Raw genomic sequence first — 14,328 nt, forward strand, 5'->3', positions numbered from 1 at the left:
GTGTTTATTTTTAGCCCACAGCCATGATCACCCCCTTTATCTGGACCTGTGCAATTGTGGCAGAGTGAGAGATTGTATTACTGCCGTACCAAACTATACAGCAGATATTCCACGAGAAGAGAGACCTTTATCAATGGGAAATTACAAATCAAGACCATCTCAGACGTGCACAGGTAATGGCTCGGGGTGTTTTTGATTGTGTGGGGATATTATTTATCTCAGATGTAGCCAAAGGATTATAGAAGAAAAAGAAAGACTGGAGGGTTGTGTGTTAATGTTGGCTGCCATCACAGTCACAAACAAGTTGCACTTTTCAAGACATTGTGTCTGACAATTAAATATAGAAGAGTTAAAATACAGTGGTTTGAATTCTTATTTCATACAAGTCTATTTAGGGCATATGGGCAATGATAAGGGATGGAAATTAAATTTTCTAATTGTTATTCTTTTTTAACTGACGATGGGGATGTGAAGATGAGTGGAAGAAGAAAGTGTGCGAGTCGTACACTGTGATCGTAGAGAAGTTGGACGACGATCTCCAGCTCAAAGAAAATGAGATCGTGGAGCTCAAACTGGCTTTCAGGTTGACAAAAAAAAACAATTCCATTGTCATTGTAAAGTCCATTGAGACATAAAGTCCATTTTAATGTATCAAGTGTTGCTAATTGTGTACTGTGCTCTCCTCAGTCGGCTCTTCTGTGTCAGTCGGGTGTCATTTCTCACAAGCAGGTGATGTTTATTTTCTCTGGCTCAGCTCTGATGAAGCTTTTCAGAAGGTGAACTTGAGCTACCGAACAGAGAAGGGGCTGTCGCTGCTGCATCTCTGCTGCGTCTGTGGAGGTATGCATGACTACTAGAGTCTATTAATAACTCCTCGACAAACTGTGGCAGTGTGAGGAAGGATTACTATGAACTGACTGACATGGTTGCCTGTCGATGACCTGCCTGATGTTCGTCACATAAATTGATTCAGTAGATTATGAAATACATTGCACACAAAAGTGGAGAAATAAATGTGAACTTTCACAATAAACATGTTTTTGCTGTTTGAATTATTTTACCACCACATTATATCGCGTATTTGTGACCAGCTAACAAGACCCACATCCGCACCCTGATGCTCAAAGGCCTGCGTCCTTCCAGACTGTCCAGGAATGGATTCACTGCGCTCCACCTTGCTGCATACAAGGTGACGACAATTAAGGAGCAACAAACACAGAATTGAAATATTTTCATCATGTGGTTTCTAGGTGCAACCTATTGTCTTTTGTCCTGCTTGTGTTATTTTGTGGTGCAGAGCCTTCCTACCACATGGTGGAGTGCAAGTACCAGTGGTGGAAGAAGTACTCAGATCTTTTACTTAAGTATAAGTAGCAATACCACAGTGTAGAAATACTCTGTTACAAGTAAAACTCCTGCATTTAAACTCTTACTGAAGTACAAAAACATTAGCATGCAGAATGGCCAGTTTTCAGAATAATATACATGACTGAGTACGTCACTTTAATGTCGCAGCTGGTAGAGTTGGAGCTGATTTGAATTACTTTATATACGTGCTTGTGAATCCCCTGAACCACAGGACAATGCTGAGCTGTTGACCGCACTTCTCCACGGCGGGTCGGACGTGCAGCAGGTGGGCTACGGCGCCCTCACTGCCCTGCATGTCGCCACGTTGGCTGGGCACCACGAGGTGAGACATGGTGCCAATTTATTTTTGCCTTCAATTGCCCGTGAGGAAAATTACCTACAGCTCCAGACTTTTCATTGCTTTTTAATACACATGATATTTCTCTCCACCAGGCAGCAGATATACTCCTGCAGCACGGAGCGAACGTGAATGTTCAGGATGCTGTGTTTTTCACCCCACTGCATATTGCTTCTTATAACAGCCATGAGCAGGTAAAGTGCTCATATATCGACCACAGCTGCATTCATAACTGTGATAAATAAAAACCTCTGGATTCATATGCGTCCTCTCACTTCAGGTGGCGAAGCTGCTGCTCAAGTTTGGGGCAGATGTGAACGCTAGCGGTGAGGTAGGTGACCAGCCTCTGCACCTGGCTGCAGCCAAGGGGTTCCTCAGCATCATCAAGCTCCTGATGGGGGAAGGGACCAAAGCTAATAGTGAGCCTCCCAACAGTGCATACTCCATACTTTTAGTTAAGTGTCAGTGTGGAAATGATTAGCTCTCCTTAACTTGTCTCCAGTAAATGCTCAGGACAACGAAGATCACGTCCCTCTGCACTTCTGCGCCCGCTTCGGTCACCATGAGATTGTTCGTTTCCTCCTGCAGGGCAACTTTGACGTGCAGCCTCACTCTGTCAACATCTACGGAGACACACCATTACACTTGTAAATGTTTTTTACAGTGTCGGTATCCTTCGTCAAGTTTTTCGGAAGATGACAAGTGGAGATGAAGTGCTGTGTTTAATGTGTCTCATCAGGGCCTGCTATAATGGAAAGTTTGAGGCAGCGAAGGAGATTATACAGCTTTCTGGCACAGACAGCCTGTCGAAGGAGAACATATTCAGCGAGACTGCACTTCACAGGTGTCGTCTCACGTGCTGTAGTTATCCATAGTCTGAAAAACAGAATTACTGATGCAGACACACACTGTGCATAGACACAAAATGCATGCTTTTTTTTAAAAACACAGTTTAATTTATGAGCATCACCTTTAACGTGTGATTCATGTTGCTCCGGGGTGATAACGAGTACTTGTCTTGTGTCACAGTGCGTGCACCTACGGTAAAGACCTGGAGATGGTCAAGTTCTTGTTGAGCCAGAATGCTATGAGCATCAACAATCAAGGCCGAGATGGACACACAGGTGCCTTTAAAACTCCTCTAAACATGTGCAGTTTAGATTAAGTACAGGACCAGTTGTGTTTTTCCACTATAAATTGTACAATAAATACTCTATCTAGCTCTACACAGTGCCTGTTTTCACGGTCACATCCGCCTGGTGCAGTTCCTGCTGGACAGCGGGGCAGACATGAACCAGGTGGCCTGCGACCCCAGCAGGTCCAGTGGGGACAAGGACGAGCAGACCTGCCTGATGTGGGCCTATGAAAAAGGTCTGTCAGTATGGTGACCAGCTGTCAGAAAAGATTGAATGAAAAAAAAAAAATACTGCTTCTCCAAACTTCATGCAACCCCCACCTCAAAAAGACCAGAACTATCCCTTTAACATACTTGAGTTTTCCTTCCTCAGGTCATGATGCCATTGTCACATTACTGAAACACTACAAACGTCCAGATGACTCCCCCTGCAACGAGTACTCACAGCCGGGAGGGGGTGAGTTACCCCCCCCCCGTTTTAGAGATTATTATCTGGCCTAAAAAAATCACGCCAAGTCCTCCCATTACTCTGCCTGAAAATGTCGTCTCTCTTCCAGATGGGTCGTACGTTTCTGTCCCGTCTCCGCTGGGAAAGATCAAAAGCATGACTAAAGGTAGCGAGGTGGAGTGAGGCACAGCAGGTTTCTCCCACATTTCACATCACTTGTCAGCTGACATGACAGCACGCACTGTCTGTTGCCAAGGGAGGGGGCGTAGCTGCTGGTGACAACACCTGATGTCCTTAACACTGAAACTACAGGTCTACAGTGTGATATTCATACTTAATATCTTAGAAAATATTGGTCTGAATTTGATGAACCACATGTTTAAAGCCTAAAGAGGTTTCAGTTACAGAAACTAACAAGCACATGCCTTATTTTAGGGCATTGAAGGAGAATCATGTGGGGCAAAATACAGTATTTTCTCAAGGGCTGTAGTCAACCAAAAAAGAATCTTGGTCAACAAATTCTACCTATTCAACCAATCAATTGGTCGATGGGGGAAAAAGAAAAGAATTCAGCATGTCACAGTGCACTCTACCTGGTAGACTACATTAATTACAAATACACATAAACAACTATTTGCAGCATATTCAGTTATTTCTAACTATTTGATCCTAAAATGATAACCGACTCAAAGCAGACCAGCGTGCACCTGCCCATCTTCAGATGATTTACAGAAATAGAAAAAGGCTGCCGTAGTGGCCGCAGATATATTTTAAACAAAATAATAGGCTGTTTTTTAACATATAAAAATCTGACCTCTTATTAGAGCAAATCCGCTCCACATGACAATATATATATAAAATATGCATTAATCAACCCATCCTGACCCGCAAACCTCCAACTCTCTGCATTTTAGCAGCACAATTGTCAGGACGGAGGTCTGAAAGACAAATACAGATACGCTCTCTTTCTCCATCGCCCACAGTAGAGGGACGTTTTAGTCTGAATAATTGAATAACTGAATAAAATTAGGTTATTCTTCATTGTTGAATAGCAGCAAAACCAATAACTCTTAGTTAAAGACACAAACTCTGTCTCTCTCATTGTCTGTCTGTCTCTCTCTCACTCTCACACACACACACACACACACACACACACACCTTCTACCCCCGAAGTTAATGGATAAAGTGACGCCAGCTATTGTGAGACCAATGAGAATTTCTTTGGACGAGAGAATATCGACCAACCAATCGACCAGAAGGTGTCATCCCTAATTTTCACTATAGCTGTAGTTATTTAAATGTGGCGCACACGTCTCACTTCTAATTATTTACATACCCATGAGACCACGATAGTTTCATGACAATAATACGCTTCTTAACCTGTGTTATCTTGGCAGAAAAAACATATATGTATTTTGTGCATATTTCTACCCTGTTTTATGAATTATACCCTCATCGGAGTTTAATTTGACGTTAGTATTACCATGCTTTTACAACAATGCACCACTTTAAAAGGAAAGAAAGTGTTTCTTAACTGGTCCGAGTGCAGATTAACCTGATGATGCATTTGAACTCTTGTAAAGCTCTCCATTGATGAGATAAAAGTTTTCTAAAAATGTTCTGTTTTCAGAGAAAGCAGAAGTTCTGCTGGTCAGAGCCAACCTCCCATCTCATTACCATCTTCAGCTGTCTGAGCTGGAGTTCAAAGAAATTATTGGATCCGGTAACTTCATACGTTTTCTGTTCTCTTTGCTACATGCTTCAGATAATCCGATGACATTACTGACGACTAAATCTGCTTCACACTCAGGCTCCTTTGGAAAAGTCTACAGAGGCAAATGCAGAAACAAAATTGTTGCCATAAAACGGTACTTCTCCACTTCTGAAGATGACATTTAACGTCCCATCGGGGGGGGAAACTAACGACTTTTTCACCATCCACTGTTGATTGCAGCTATCGAGCCAACACGTACTGCTCCAAGTCAGACGTGGACATGTTCTGCAGAGAGGTCTCCATCCTCTGCCGCCTCAACCACCCCTGTATCATCCAGTTTATGGGGGCGTGTCTGGACGACCCCAGCCAGTTCGCCATCGTTACCCAGTACGTCTCTGGAGGCTCTCTGTTCTCTCTGCTGCACGAGCAGAAGAGGTGAGGACACTGGAGCTGACTGTGTATTATACTACTTCTAACCATTTTAAACACAAACACAGAAAGAGACGCAATATTGAAGACTTTGAATGATTAAAAGGCAGGATTTAAACCAGAAAAATTCAAAACAACTGCACACGGTCATACGTCTTTTCGTGTGTTAGTGCTGAAAGAGCAGATTAATCAAGTCGTCAACGGACAGAAAATGTAATCAAGTAAATCAACAATAACTTTTCGATAATCCAATAATCATTTAAGTGATTTATCAAGCATAAATGTAAAATAATATTGGTTTACAGCTTCTCAAATGTATATACTTTTCTCTTTTATAGCATTAAAAGTTGGATTTTAGATTGTTGATCAGGAAAAAACAAGCCATCCTAAATGTTTTTTCTGTTAAATTCAACAAATGAAGCTTTTTAAAAAAAGGTCCCATGCAGTCAGGTGTGTTAACATATTGAACCCTCACACGCTTTGACAGTGACTACATCCTGATGTTGACACCTAAAAAGAGCTCAAACTACCGTAAGAAATGACTCAGTGTTCAACAAGGACATGTTTGCACAGCACAGCCAACTATTTCAGGTCTCATTATCCTCCCTGGAAGCAGCGAGGATCACCATCGATCCAGATGAAGTGTTCCGCTAACTGTGTGGCCAGGTGCCGTCTTTATAGACCGTCCTATCGATCTGTGTAAAGTGCTGCGTGTGATTGGCAGGCACCATTGATCTGGCACTAAGTGGCTGCTGCTTTAATGATGTGTCAATGGACAGGCTTATCGACCTGCAGTCAAAGCTCGTCATTGCCATCGACGTGGCCAAGGGCATGGAGTACCTGCACAACCTCACCCAGCCCATCATCCACAGGGACCTCAACAGGTGGGTGCCACAGTAGCAGCGTGCGTGGTGGTGTGGTGCTAGCAGAGTAGAAATCTGTTGTCTTTACTCATGATACATGTGATCCTTCCAGCCACAACATCCTGCTGTATGAGGACGGGCATGCAGTGGTGGCTGATTTTGGCGGTAAGAGACAATTTTTGCAGTGTACAAGAAAATGAAAGCTGCATTAACTATTTATTTAAAAGAATAACTGAGACTATGTTGATTTCATCAACGATAAAACTCACACATTAGTAACTAATTGACATTATGAGTCCGTTTACTTGCTTTAGGAGTCTTTGCCATCTGTGCCTCTGTTCTGTTTTGGGGATTTATTATTGTCCACTGCTTACTTGTCAACTGTGACCACAGTGGCCGCTGTTCAGCTAAAGTCAATACAGCCTCACTTGAATGCAGCTTTAAAAGTCATGGCCCAATATTGTTTATAGCACAACCAAACAGAGAAAAAAATAGGAAACTAGGAAGAGAAAATTACTTCTTTATAGTAAACAGAGTTCCCACAAACAAATCAAAGTAAAGTAAACAGCATCAGTTCAACGTCTCACTTTCTGTCGTCAATATTGTGATATAGTTTTAAAAAACGATTGTGGTTTATTGTAATATCTTTGCTATCACCCAGCCCTACTTTTTACCCACTCCTTGGTAAGTAAACCTCGCTCTAGGTTTGGAACGTTTGAGTGCAACAACCATGAACACGACAACACAAGTGAATTCACTTAACTGCAACCTTAGTTTGCCTATGAATAGCAAAACAAATGCAACATTTACATGGATATGAAAAATAAAAGAAACCCTTTAAATGAAAGGAAATGTTCCTACACATACGATTGGTTTGCTTATCATCTTGAGTCACAATGTGTATTTGTCCTGATGTGGGATTTCTCCACAGTTTTAAGTCACTTCAGTGTTCAGTGTCTGATGGCCGTACAGAATATTGGTCGAAGTCTTTTATTTTTTAAGTTCATCTCAGATCTGTCAGTGTCTGAGTCAAAGTGCACTTTAAGAATATTGTATGTTGGAGTTGGTGACTGGTGATCTTACCACAAAGCAGATAGTTCATCCGGTTGTTCTGGTTGAAACCAACTGGGAGGCTCGGCATCTACTGGAGTTGTCGGATCTTCTTTACTGGATCTTCTCACTCAGTAAAATATTTTACCTGCATGTACAAACAGAGACAAAGAGTCTCTGTTCTGCGCGCCTTCATATTTCATATTTCTAATGTTGTACAACATCATACGAGGTCATAACGACAAAGTAAAGGCTGACTGATTGCAAAAACTTAACATATTGAAAATGATTTACTCTCTAGCTCAAATTCCAAATTGACATATTAGAATTATTTTGTTCAACAAAATATGCAAAGCATAAACACAATGCAAATATTAGACATGAAAATATAATCAGATTGTGTCAGCTGAGCCAATATTTATGTAAGCAATAAAACATTTAACTCTACATCTTACACATTAAACCTACAAATGCACAAAAGATGCAAAATTGTACTTTTCAGTAGAAACACAGCCTGTTTGACAAATACTCTGAGCAGTGACAGTACAACTAAATGTCGTATTTCTTATTAAATACACTGCTCTGATAACTGCTCGACTTCAACAACAGTTTTGACTTTAGTGACTTCATATTGTCAACTTTTGTGAAGCTCAACGTTGTTAAACAGAGAAACTACTTCTAGCTCAACATTGAAAATTTACCTCGCGCTCACAAACTGCACTGCAGCACTTCCGGTTAATTTGAACTTCCGCACTGAAAGACTTCCGGTTAATTTGAGTAACCGCACTAAAAAACTTCCAGTTAATTTTAGTAACTGCACTGCAGCACTTCCGGTTAATTTTTGTTACTGCACTGCCGCACTTTCGGTTAATTTTTGTAACTGCACTGCCGCACTTCCGGTTAATTTTAGTTAGTGAGGGGAACTTGTGAAACAAAAGATTTGACTTAGTTATGACAACTGTACTGTCTAATAACAGATGTGAAATAATAAAGTTAAAACTTAAGTCAATAGTTCAATTGTGCTTTGCATAAATAAACGTATTTATTTCTATTTTAACCCGTTTTGTTCAGCTAGTTAACTCTACACTCAAGGGATTTTATTTTTTAGTCTGGCAGCAATGTTTCTGTTGGTTTCAGTTCTGTTAGTTTCTTGTAATCAAACTTGTATCTTTTGCTAAATCCCTTAATGTACATAGTTTTTTTTTTTTCATTGCATGGTATTCTCTTCATTTTCAGAATCTAGATTCCTACAATCTGTGGATGAGGACAACATGACCAAGCAGCCGGGGGTCAGTGCCGTTTCCCTCTCCTTGATTTATTTTACGACACACACAAAACCTTTTGGAATGAGTTTTTTTCCTCTCTCTTTGGCCAAATATGCTCACACCATCTGCAGCATCCATACAAGAATAAGGCAGGAGATCAAGCCAGAGCTTCTGCTGGCACCTGCCATCAATTACCCACCAGCAAAAAAAAAAAAAAACTGCCGCCATGCAGATTTTGTGTTGATGTGCTGACTCATCACTACCCAGAGTGCTTGGCCTGCAGTTTGGTGTTAAGTGTGTTACATCTCTTGAGAACTGCCTGTTGTGAGGAACTACTTGCCCTTGCTGGGATACAGTGTTTATGTCAGTAATTGGGCCTCATTCTCTCTCTGTGTGTGTGTGTGTGTGTGTGTGTGTGTGTGTGTGTGATGGCCTAAAAAATGAAAAATCTCTCTAAGGGAATAAAGATTCACTTATATTGAGAGCCTAACTGCCTTTACCGTGCGTGTTTGTGCATATATGTGTGTGTCTATGCGTGTGTGTTTGTACAGAACCTGCGTTGGATGGCTCCCGAGGTGTTCACCCAGTGCACTCGCTACTCTGTGAAGGCAGACATGTTCAGCTACGCCCTCTGTCTGTGGGAGCTGCTTACTGGAGAAATTCCCTTCGCTCACTTGAAACCAGGTATTTTGACCTAAATGGTGATAGTTTATGTCAAACTGAGAGGAAACCCCACAAGGGACCTCTGACATTACACACTGTTTTCACAGCAGATGAAAAACAACATTTAAAATAGAAAACTAAGATTTCAAAAAAGGTGACACCTGATGCTTAATTAGCCTCAATTTTAGTTTCAGAGAATCTACCCAACATCATTCAAAACCGCAGATGTCAACCTCATGGTGGCACTTACATCTGTGCACTATGGTCTCTACAAAATCTCTGGCTAGATATTTCAGTCTGGACCAAAGTGGTGGACCGACAGTCTGGCATTTCTGTCCAGAGAGCTAGCAGAAGTACAAATGTTTTGATCTTACAATGGCAAAATATATTGAAAACACATACAAACTAATACAAGAAAAATGAAACAGAACACAAGCACAGAACAAAAAGGCTGTCTTACTAAACTCAACTCGATCTAAGACGTTCTTCTGTCCACAGCTGCTGCAGCGGCAGACATGGCCTACCATCACATCCGGCCTCCTGTTGGCTACTCCATCCCCAAACCCATCTCTGCTCTTCTGATGAGAGGCTGGAACGCCTGCCCAGAGGTAAATGACACGATTTCACCTCTGTCTTCAATTTCACCTGAGCTCTGATTAAATAATTGTCCTCTAATTAATTTACAGTACATTTTGTACACACACAAAAAAAAAATCCACTGTGAGCTGTACTGTCCAGCGTATACTCAACCAGGTGTTGCGTGGTAGTTTTAATCTGCAAAATGATCTCACCATTAGCATCCTTTCATGTCGTTAGCTTTTTAGACACACTGAGGCTCAGAGAGACAAGTGATGCTGAGTAAGCTGCTTCTGCAAACATGTCCCCAGACGATGCATTATTGCACGGCTGTTCACATTTATGAGCACACATGGCCTGTATGATCCTCCCCTCAGTGCTGCGATGTTCATAATTAGCCAGGCGTTTTTTTTGTTCTCGGCCTAATTAAAACACATTATAACGCGGCCGAGCATGCTGGTACATTGCTCCCTCTGTGGTACGTCTCCTTCCTGTTTGCCATGTTATAAGGTTGCCAACCGGCTGCTTGCTCCCTGCTGTGATCGCCTTGTCCCAGTGCAGCTTTGTCAAGACCCTTTTAATAAGAGTGTGATCCTAATAGGACGTCACAAAGTTTCATGTGAGCGCCTCTTTCATGGCGCCGCACCTGTACGGTGCGCCAGCTGCCATGGGGTTTAAAAGTGGGGGACACGCTGTTCTGTGTTCACAGTAACTTGTATTTGTCAAAGCCTGAGAGAAACAAATATAATCTGAAATTGCAAAATGTTCATAATAGGCTTATGAAAATCATACATGATCATAATAACTTTTTAAGACCATTAAATTAAAAGTACTGCAGGAATCTTTAAACATGGGAATGAGTCCCGGCTCACTCATTTCAAAGTGAATGTGTTCTTTGAATGGGTTTTCGGTTCGATGCCTGAAATAAGGTTTGTGGTTAACACAAGCTTAAGGTATTTAAAAGTTTTGTTCTACAACATAAAATACGTTAGTAAATTTTGAAGCCTTTATGCGTCTTAAAACAGGCGGTTGCTGAATGAGACGACTAAATGTCATCACGCCGAACACTTGAAGTGATGCATGGTGCGGTTCGTTTATATACATAAAAATCCCTTTTGGGCTTTTTGTCGAGAGAACCAGTGCGATGCTAACTTCCAGGTTGGCCAACAAAAACACGTCATCACTGCATTTGATTACTGACAAATAATATGTGAACAAAACAGCGGGAGAAAAGTATTCACTAAAATCATACGTAAAGAACTTTAAAAGTTTGTCATGTGTTTTCTTCTTTACTGCGTTGTCCTTGTATTCTTGTTGTTGTTGTTGTTCTGTCTGGTGTATTAAAGCAGCATGCACCGACAGACCGTGGCCTCTATCTGAGGATGTATAATTGAACGGCTCCGGTGTGGCCGTGTTTGTTCTTTTGCAGTGAGGCAGGAGATCTAAGGACTGCTTTTGAAGCAGAGTTCACCTTTGCTTCATGTGTGGGTGGACTGAAAATGAGTGCAACATACTGGACAGTGTCTGAGCGAACACAAGTGTGTCTGTCCGTTGTGGGAAACAAATGACGCGAATTGTAGTCTGCAGAAATTGTAGTCTGCTTTCTCCAATTTCAGGACAGGCCCGTGTTCTCTGAAGTGGTGTCCAACCTGGAGGAATGCTTGTGCAACGTTGAGGTATATATTATCCCACACGTTCTTAAATGTTTAACCCTGCAGTGCATGGTTTATAATGATGCTTGTGTGGCAGCTGATGTCTCCAGCCTCCAGTAACAGCAGTGGCTCCCTGTCGCCCTCCTGCTCCTCTGACTGTCTGCTCGGGCGAGGAGGACCCGGGCGCAGCCACGTGGCCGCCCTGCGCTCTCGCTTCGAGCTGGAGTACGCTCTCAACTCTCGCGCCTACGCCTTCTGGACTCAGAGGTTAGAAAATTTCAAAGGCTCCCGCCGAAGGTGGAGTGGGGCGAGAATAATCTACTGCACAATGGCCACGTTCACTCTCAGCTAATAACCCACCCAGCCTCAGCCGAACCAAGGTCAGGTTTTAATCAGCGGAAGTTGGTTGCGTGACGGTTCGGTTACCCTGATGTTGTGTCTTTCTAGTTTAATGACTTTTGTGAGGCAAAAGAACAAAATTACTTCATGTTTTTTTTTATTGTCACATAATTGAATAACAGCTGAGGCCTCTCACTTGGGCTAGTAGCAAGACTTCATTTCTTTAAATAGTCCAAATTCATATGAAACACAAACGACATATTGCATGTGTCAAACATTCAAACAAATCAGGAGATATAGAGTCTTAATATGAATATTTGTTCTCCAAAAAACTGTGGAGCCAAGTTAAAGGCCCAGTTGCATTGACAATGATAACTAAGTGCACTCAGTAGAGTGCAGATCTCAGGTGTGTCTGCACCAATCACCGCTGTATTGTGTGAAGGAATGAAGAACCAGTGCTGTATAATACACTTTATACAACTGTGCCAAAACTAAGAGAGCGAGTCACTGCAACCTCGAGAGGTCGAGCATGCAGCCATAACTGTCCAACCAAAACCAAAAACACAGATGTTTAAATGTCTTCAATTGATTGAGTTAATGATCTTTACAATTAACAGGTGGATACAACTTAATAAATGGCCTCAAAGATTTGTTGAAAAAGCTACAACCAAGAAATCTGAAGTTGTTTTCCCACCAGGGGGAGTTGAATTAAATGTTTTGGCTTAAAACCCCGCTAACAGGAATCCCACCAAACGTTGCGTCTGGGCTTGCTCTAACTTGGACAGGCTTTGTAGAAAACGACTCCCTCTGAACAATTGTTTTACCAGTAACGTGCAGACCAGTTAGGTTTACTGCAACAGTGAGGATTTGGAGTTGCTGGGATACTGAGCAGGAAACAAAAGGAAAGCAAATGCAATAAAACATGCATGGCATTCTGACCGAGGATAAGACGCCTGGCTTTCAGGCTCTGTACTGTGTGTGTGTGTGTGTGTGTGTGTGTGTGTGTGTGTGTGTGTGTGTGTGTGTGGGAGCCTGGTAACAGTCGCTATGAACCCAGAAACAAGAGGTGGGGTTATTGTGGTGGGGCAATGTCTTTTCTCTAGTGTTTACATCCCCAATGAAGTGTAAATTCATCCACACGGAGTTTACATTCTACAGATCGTGAACATATTGTACAAAATGTTCAAATATCAAATGCTGCTGTGCAGAATGTGTGCGCGGTCGCCCCGTCAAACCCGTCATCAATTTTGTATACTGAACTCCTGGAGAGAAAGTGAGAGCAGCCTGCTATTAGGTCGGACGTTACATATTGAATTTCTCCTGCTTCTATCGGGCTCCATCTCATCTGTCTCTCTCCATGTAAACGAAGCTGTGTGTATATTTCTGGGCCGGTGTTGTTTCGCGGTAGATTAATGAGCACGAGTTGATTTTATGTGTTTTATTTGTCAGTGAGCGGCGTCGTGCATCCGGAGGCCTTTCACTGGAGGAACTCAGAAGGAACATGCAGTTTTCTCCCATTGATCGAAACGGTTTGTTTGCAGAAGACATGTGTACTAGTGTCACCTTCAAATGTGCTTTTGAAGACTTCTTTTGCAATGTTGATATTTATAATTATTGTTTCTATTATTATCTATTACATTTCTGTTTTCATTTCAATATCATATATTGTACTTTTTAAAGTTAAAGTTAAACTATGAATGGTGAGTCACAGTTATTGGTTTGTCTCTTTTTCAGGGTACGTGTCTGATCCCATGAGCACCATGAGAGTCTGCTCTTCTTACAGCAGCAGTGGCAGCTTTGAGGACAGTAACTAACATCACTGTATACGACCATATTAATGCAGACATTCATGCCTGTTGTTGACAGTTCATTTTAAGTATAACCGTATCAATAGATTAGTAGATATATAACTAACTTGCAAAACCAGTTTGTTTTAGCATACTGCATGTGTATGACTTGTTTATGAATTTATAATACATTGTTAGTTCCCAATATCTCGAGGCTTGTGTTATCGGTTTGTTTATACATTATGTAAACATTTTTTTAAACATTTTGTTGATGCTTTTGTTTTGTAAATACTGGATGTGTGAAAAGCTAAATCAGTTGTTGTGCACATGGTTTGCATACATTTTAAATCCAAGTTCCCAGTCAATGTGTGCAATTTGTTCAATGTACACACATCTTCATTCAAGTCAAAAAAAAGAAAAGTCACTATTCACTATTCATCGCACTTGTTTTATTATTTTGAGTGGCCAAATCACACAAATGTTCAGTCACTGACAGATGAAATGATGACGCCTCACAAACCCACACTAGCCATTAAATGAAGGAAATACAAATAAATACTAAGTATTTTTTTTTTTTAAATAAGAGGTAGTGTTAGCAGCAATAATGACACAACTCAGTGCCTAGATTTGACATTTCACAAAGTTTCATTTGACTTATTAGCAACACAATAGCGAATGAATTAACCACTTTATAGATTTAAA

The 14,328-nt window shown here is 41.4% G+C and overlaps 1 protein-coding gene across 2 annotated transcripts; it reads left to right on the forward strand.

Moving 5' to 3' along the window:
• Window positions 1-8: 8 nt before the first annotated feature.
• tnni3k (TNNI3 interacting kinase) lies at window positions 9-13,991 on the forward strand. Of its 2 annotated transcripts, XM_079157522.1 has the most exons (25): window positions 9-173; window positions 475-583; window positions 755-840; window positions 1,092-1,189; window positions 1,580-1,690; window positions 1,801-1,899; window positions 1,986-2,124; window positions 2,208-2,352; window positions 2,445-2,549; window positions 2,735-2,829; window positions 2,927-3,076; window positions 3,214-3,297; window positions 3,398-3,454; window positions 4,919-5,011; window positions 5,099-5,156; window positions 5,243-5,437; window positions 6,211-6,315; window positions 6,407-6,459; window positions 8,581-8,633; window positions 9,161-9,293; window positions 9,771-9,880; window positions 11,465-11,524; window positions 11,598-11,767; window positions 13,289-13,368; window positions 13,574-13,991. In XM_079157522.1, exons 1-25 carry the CDS (start codon window positions 134-136, stop codon window positions 13,651-13,653), a joined length of 2,508 nt encoding a protein of 835 aa, XP_079013648.1. In that variant the 5' UTR covers window positions 9-133; the 3' UTR covers window positions 13,654-13,991. The 2 variants fall into 2 exon arrangements, with proteins under 2 accessions (XP_079013648.1, XP_079013649.1); XM_079157523.1 differs by lacking the exon at window positions 9-173 and having other exon boundaries at window positions 183-583; window positions 688-1,189.
• The last annotated feature ends 337 nt before the right edge of the window (window positions 13,992-14,328 follow it).

This window comes from Pholis gunnellus, assembly GCF_910591455.1.
Source record: "Pholis gunnellus genome assembly, chromosome: 4".
In the NCBI taxonomy this organism is placed as follows: domain Eukaryota; kingdom Metazoa; phylum Chordata; class Actinopteri; order Perciformes; family Pholidae; genus Pholis; species Pholis gunnellus.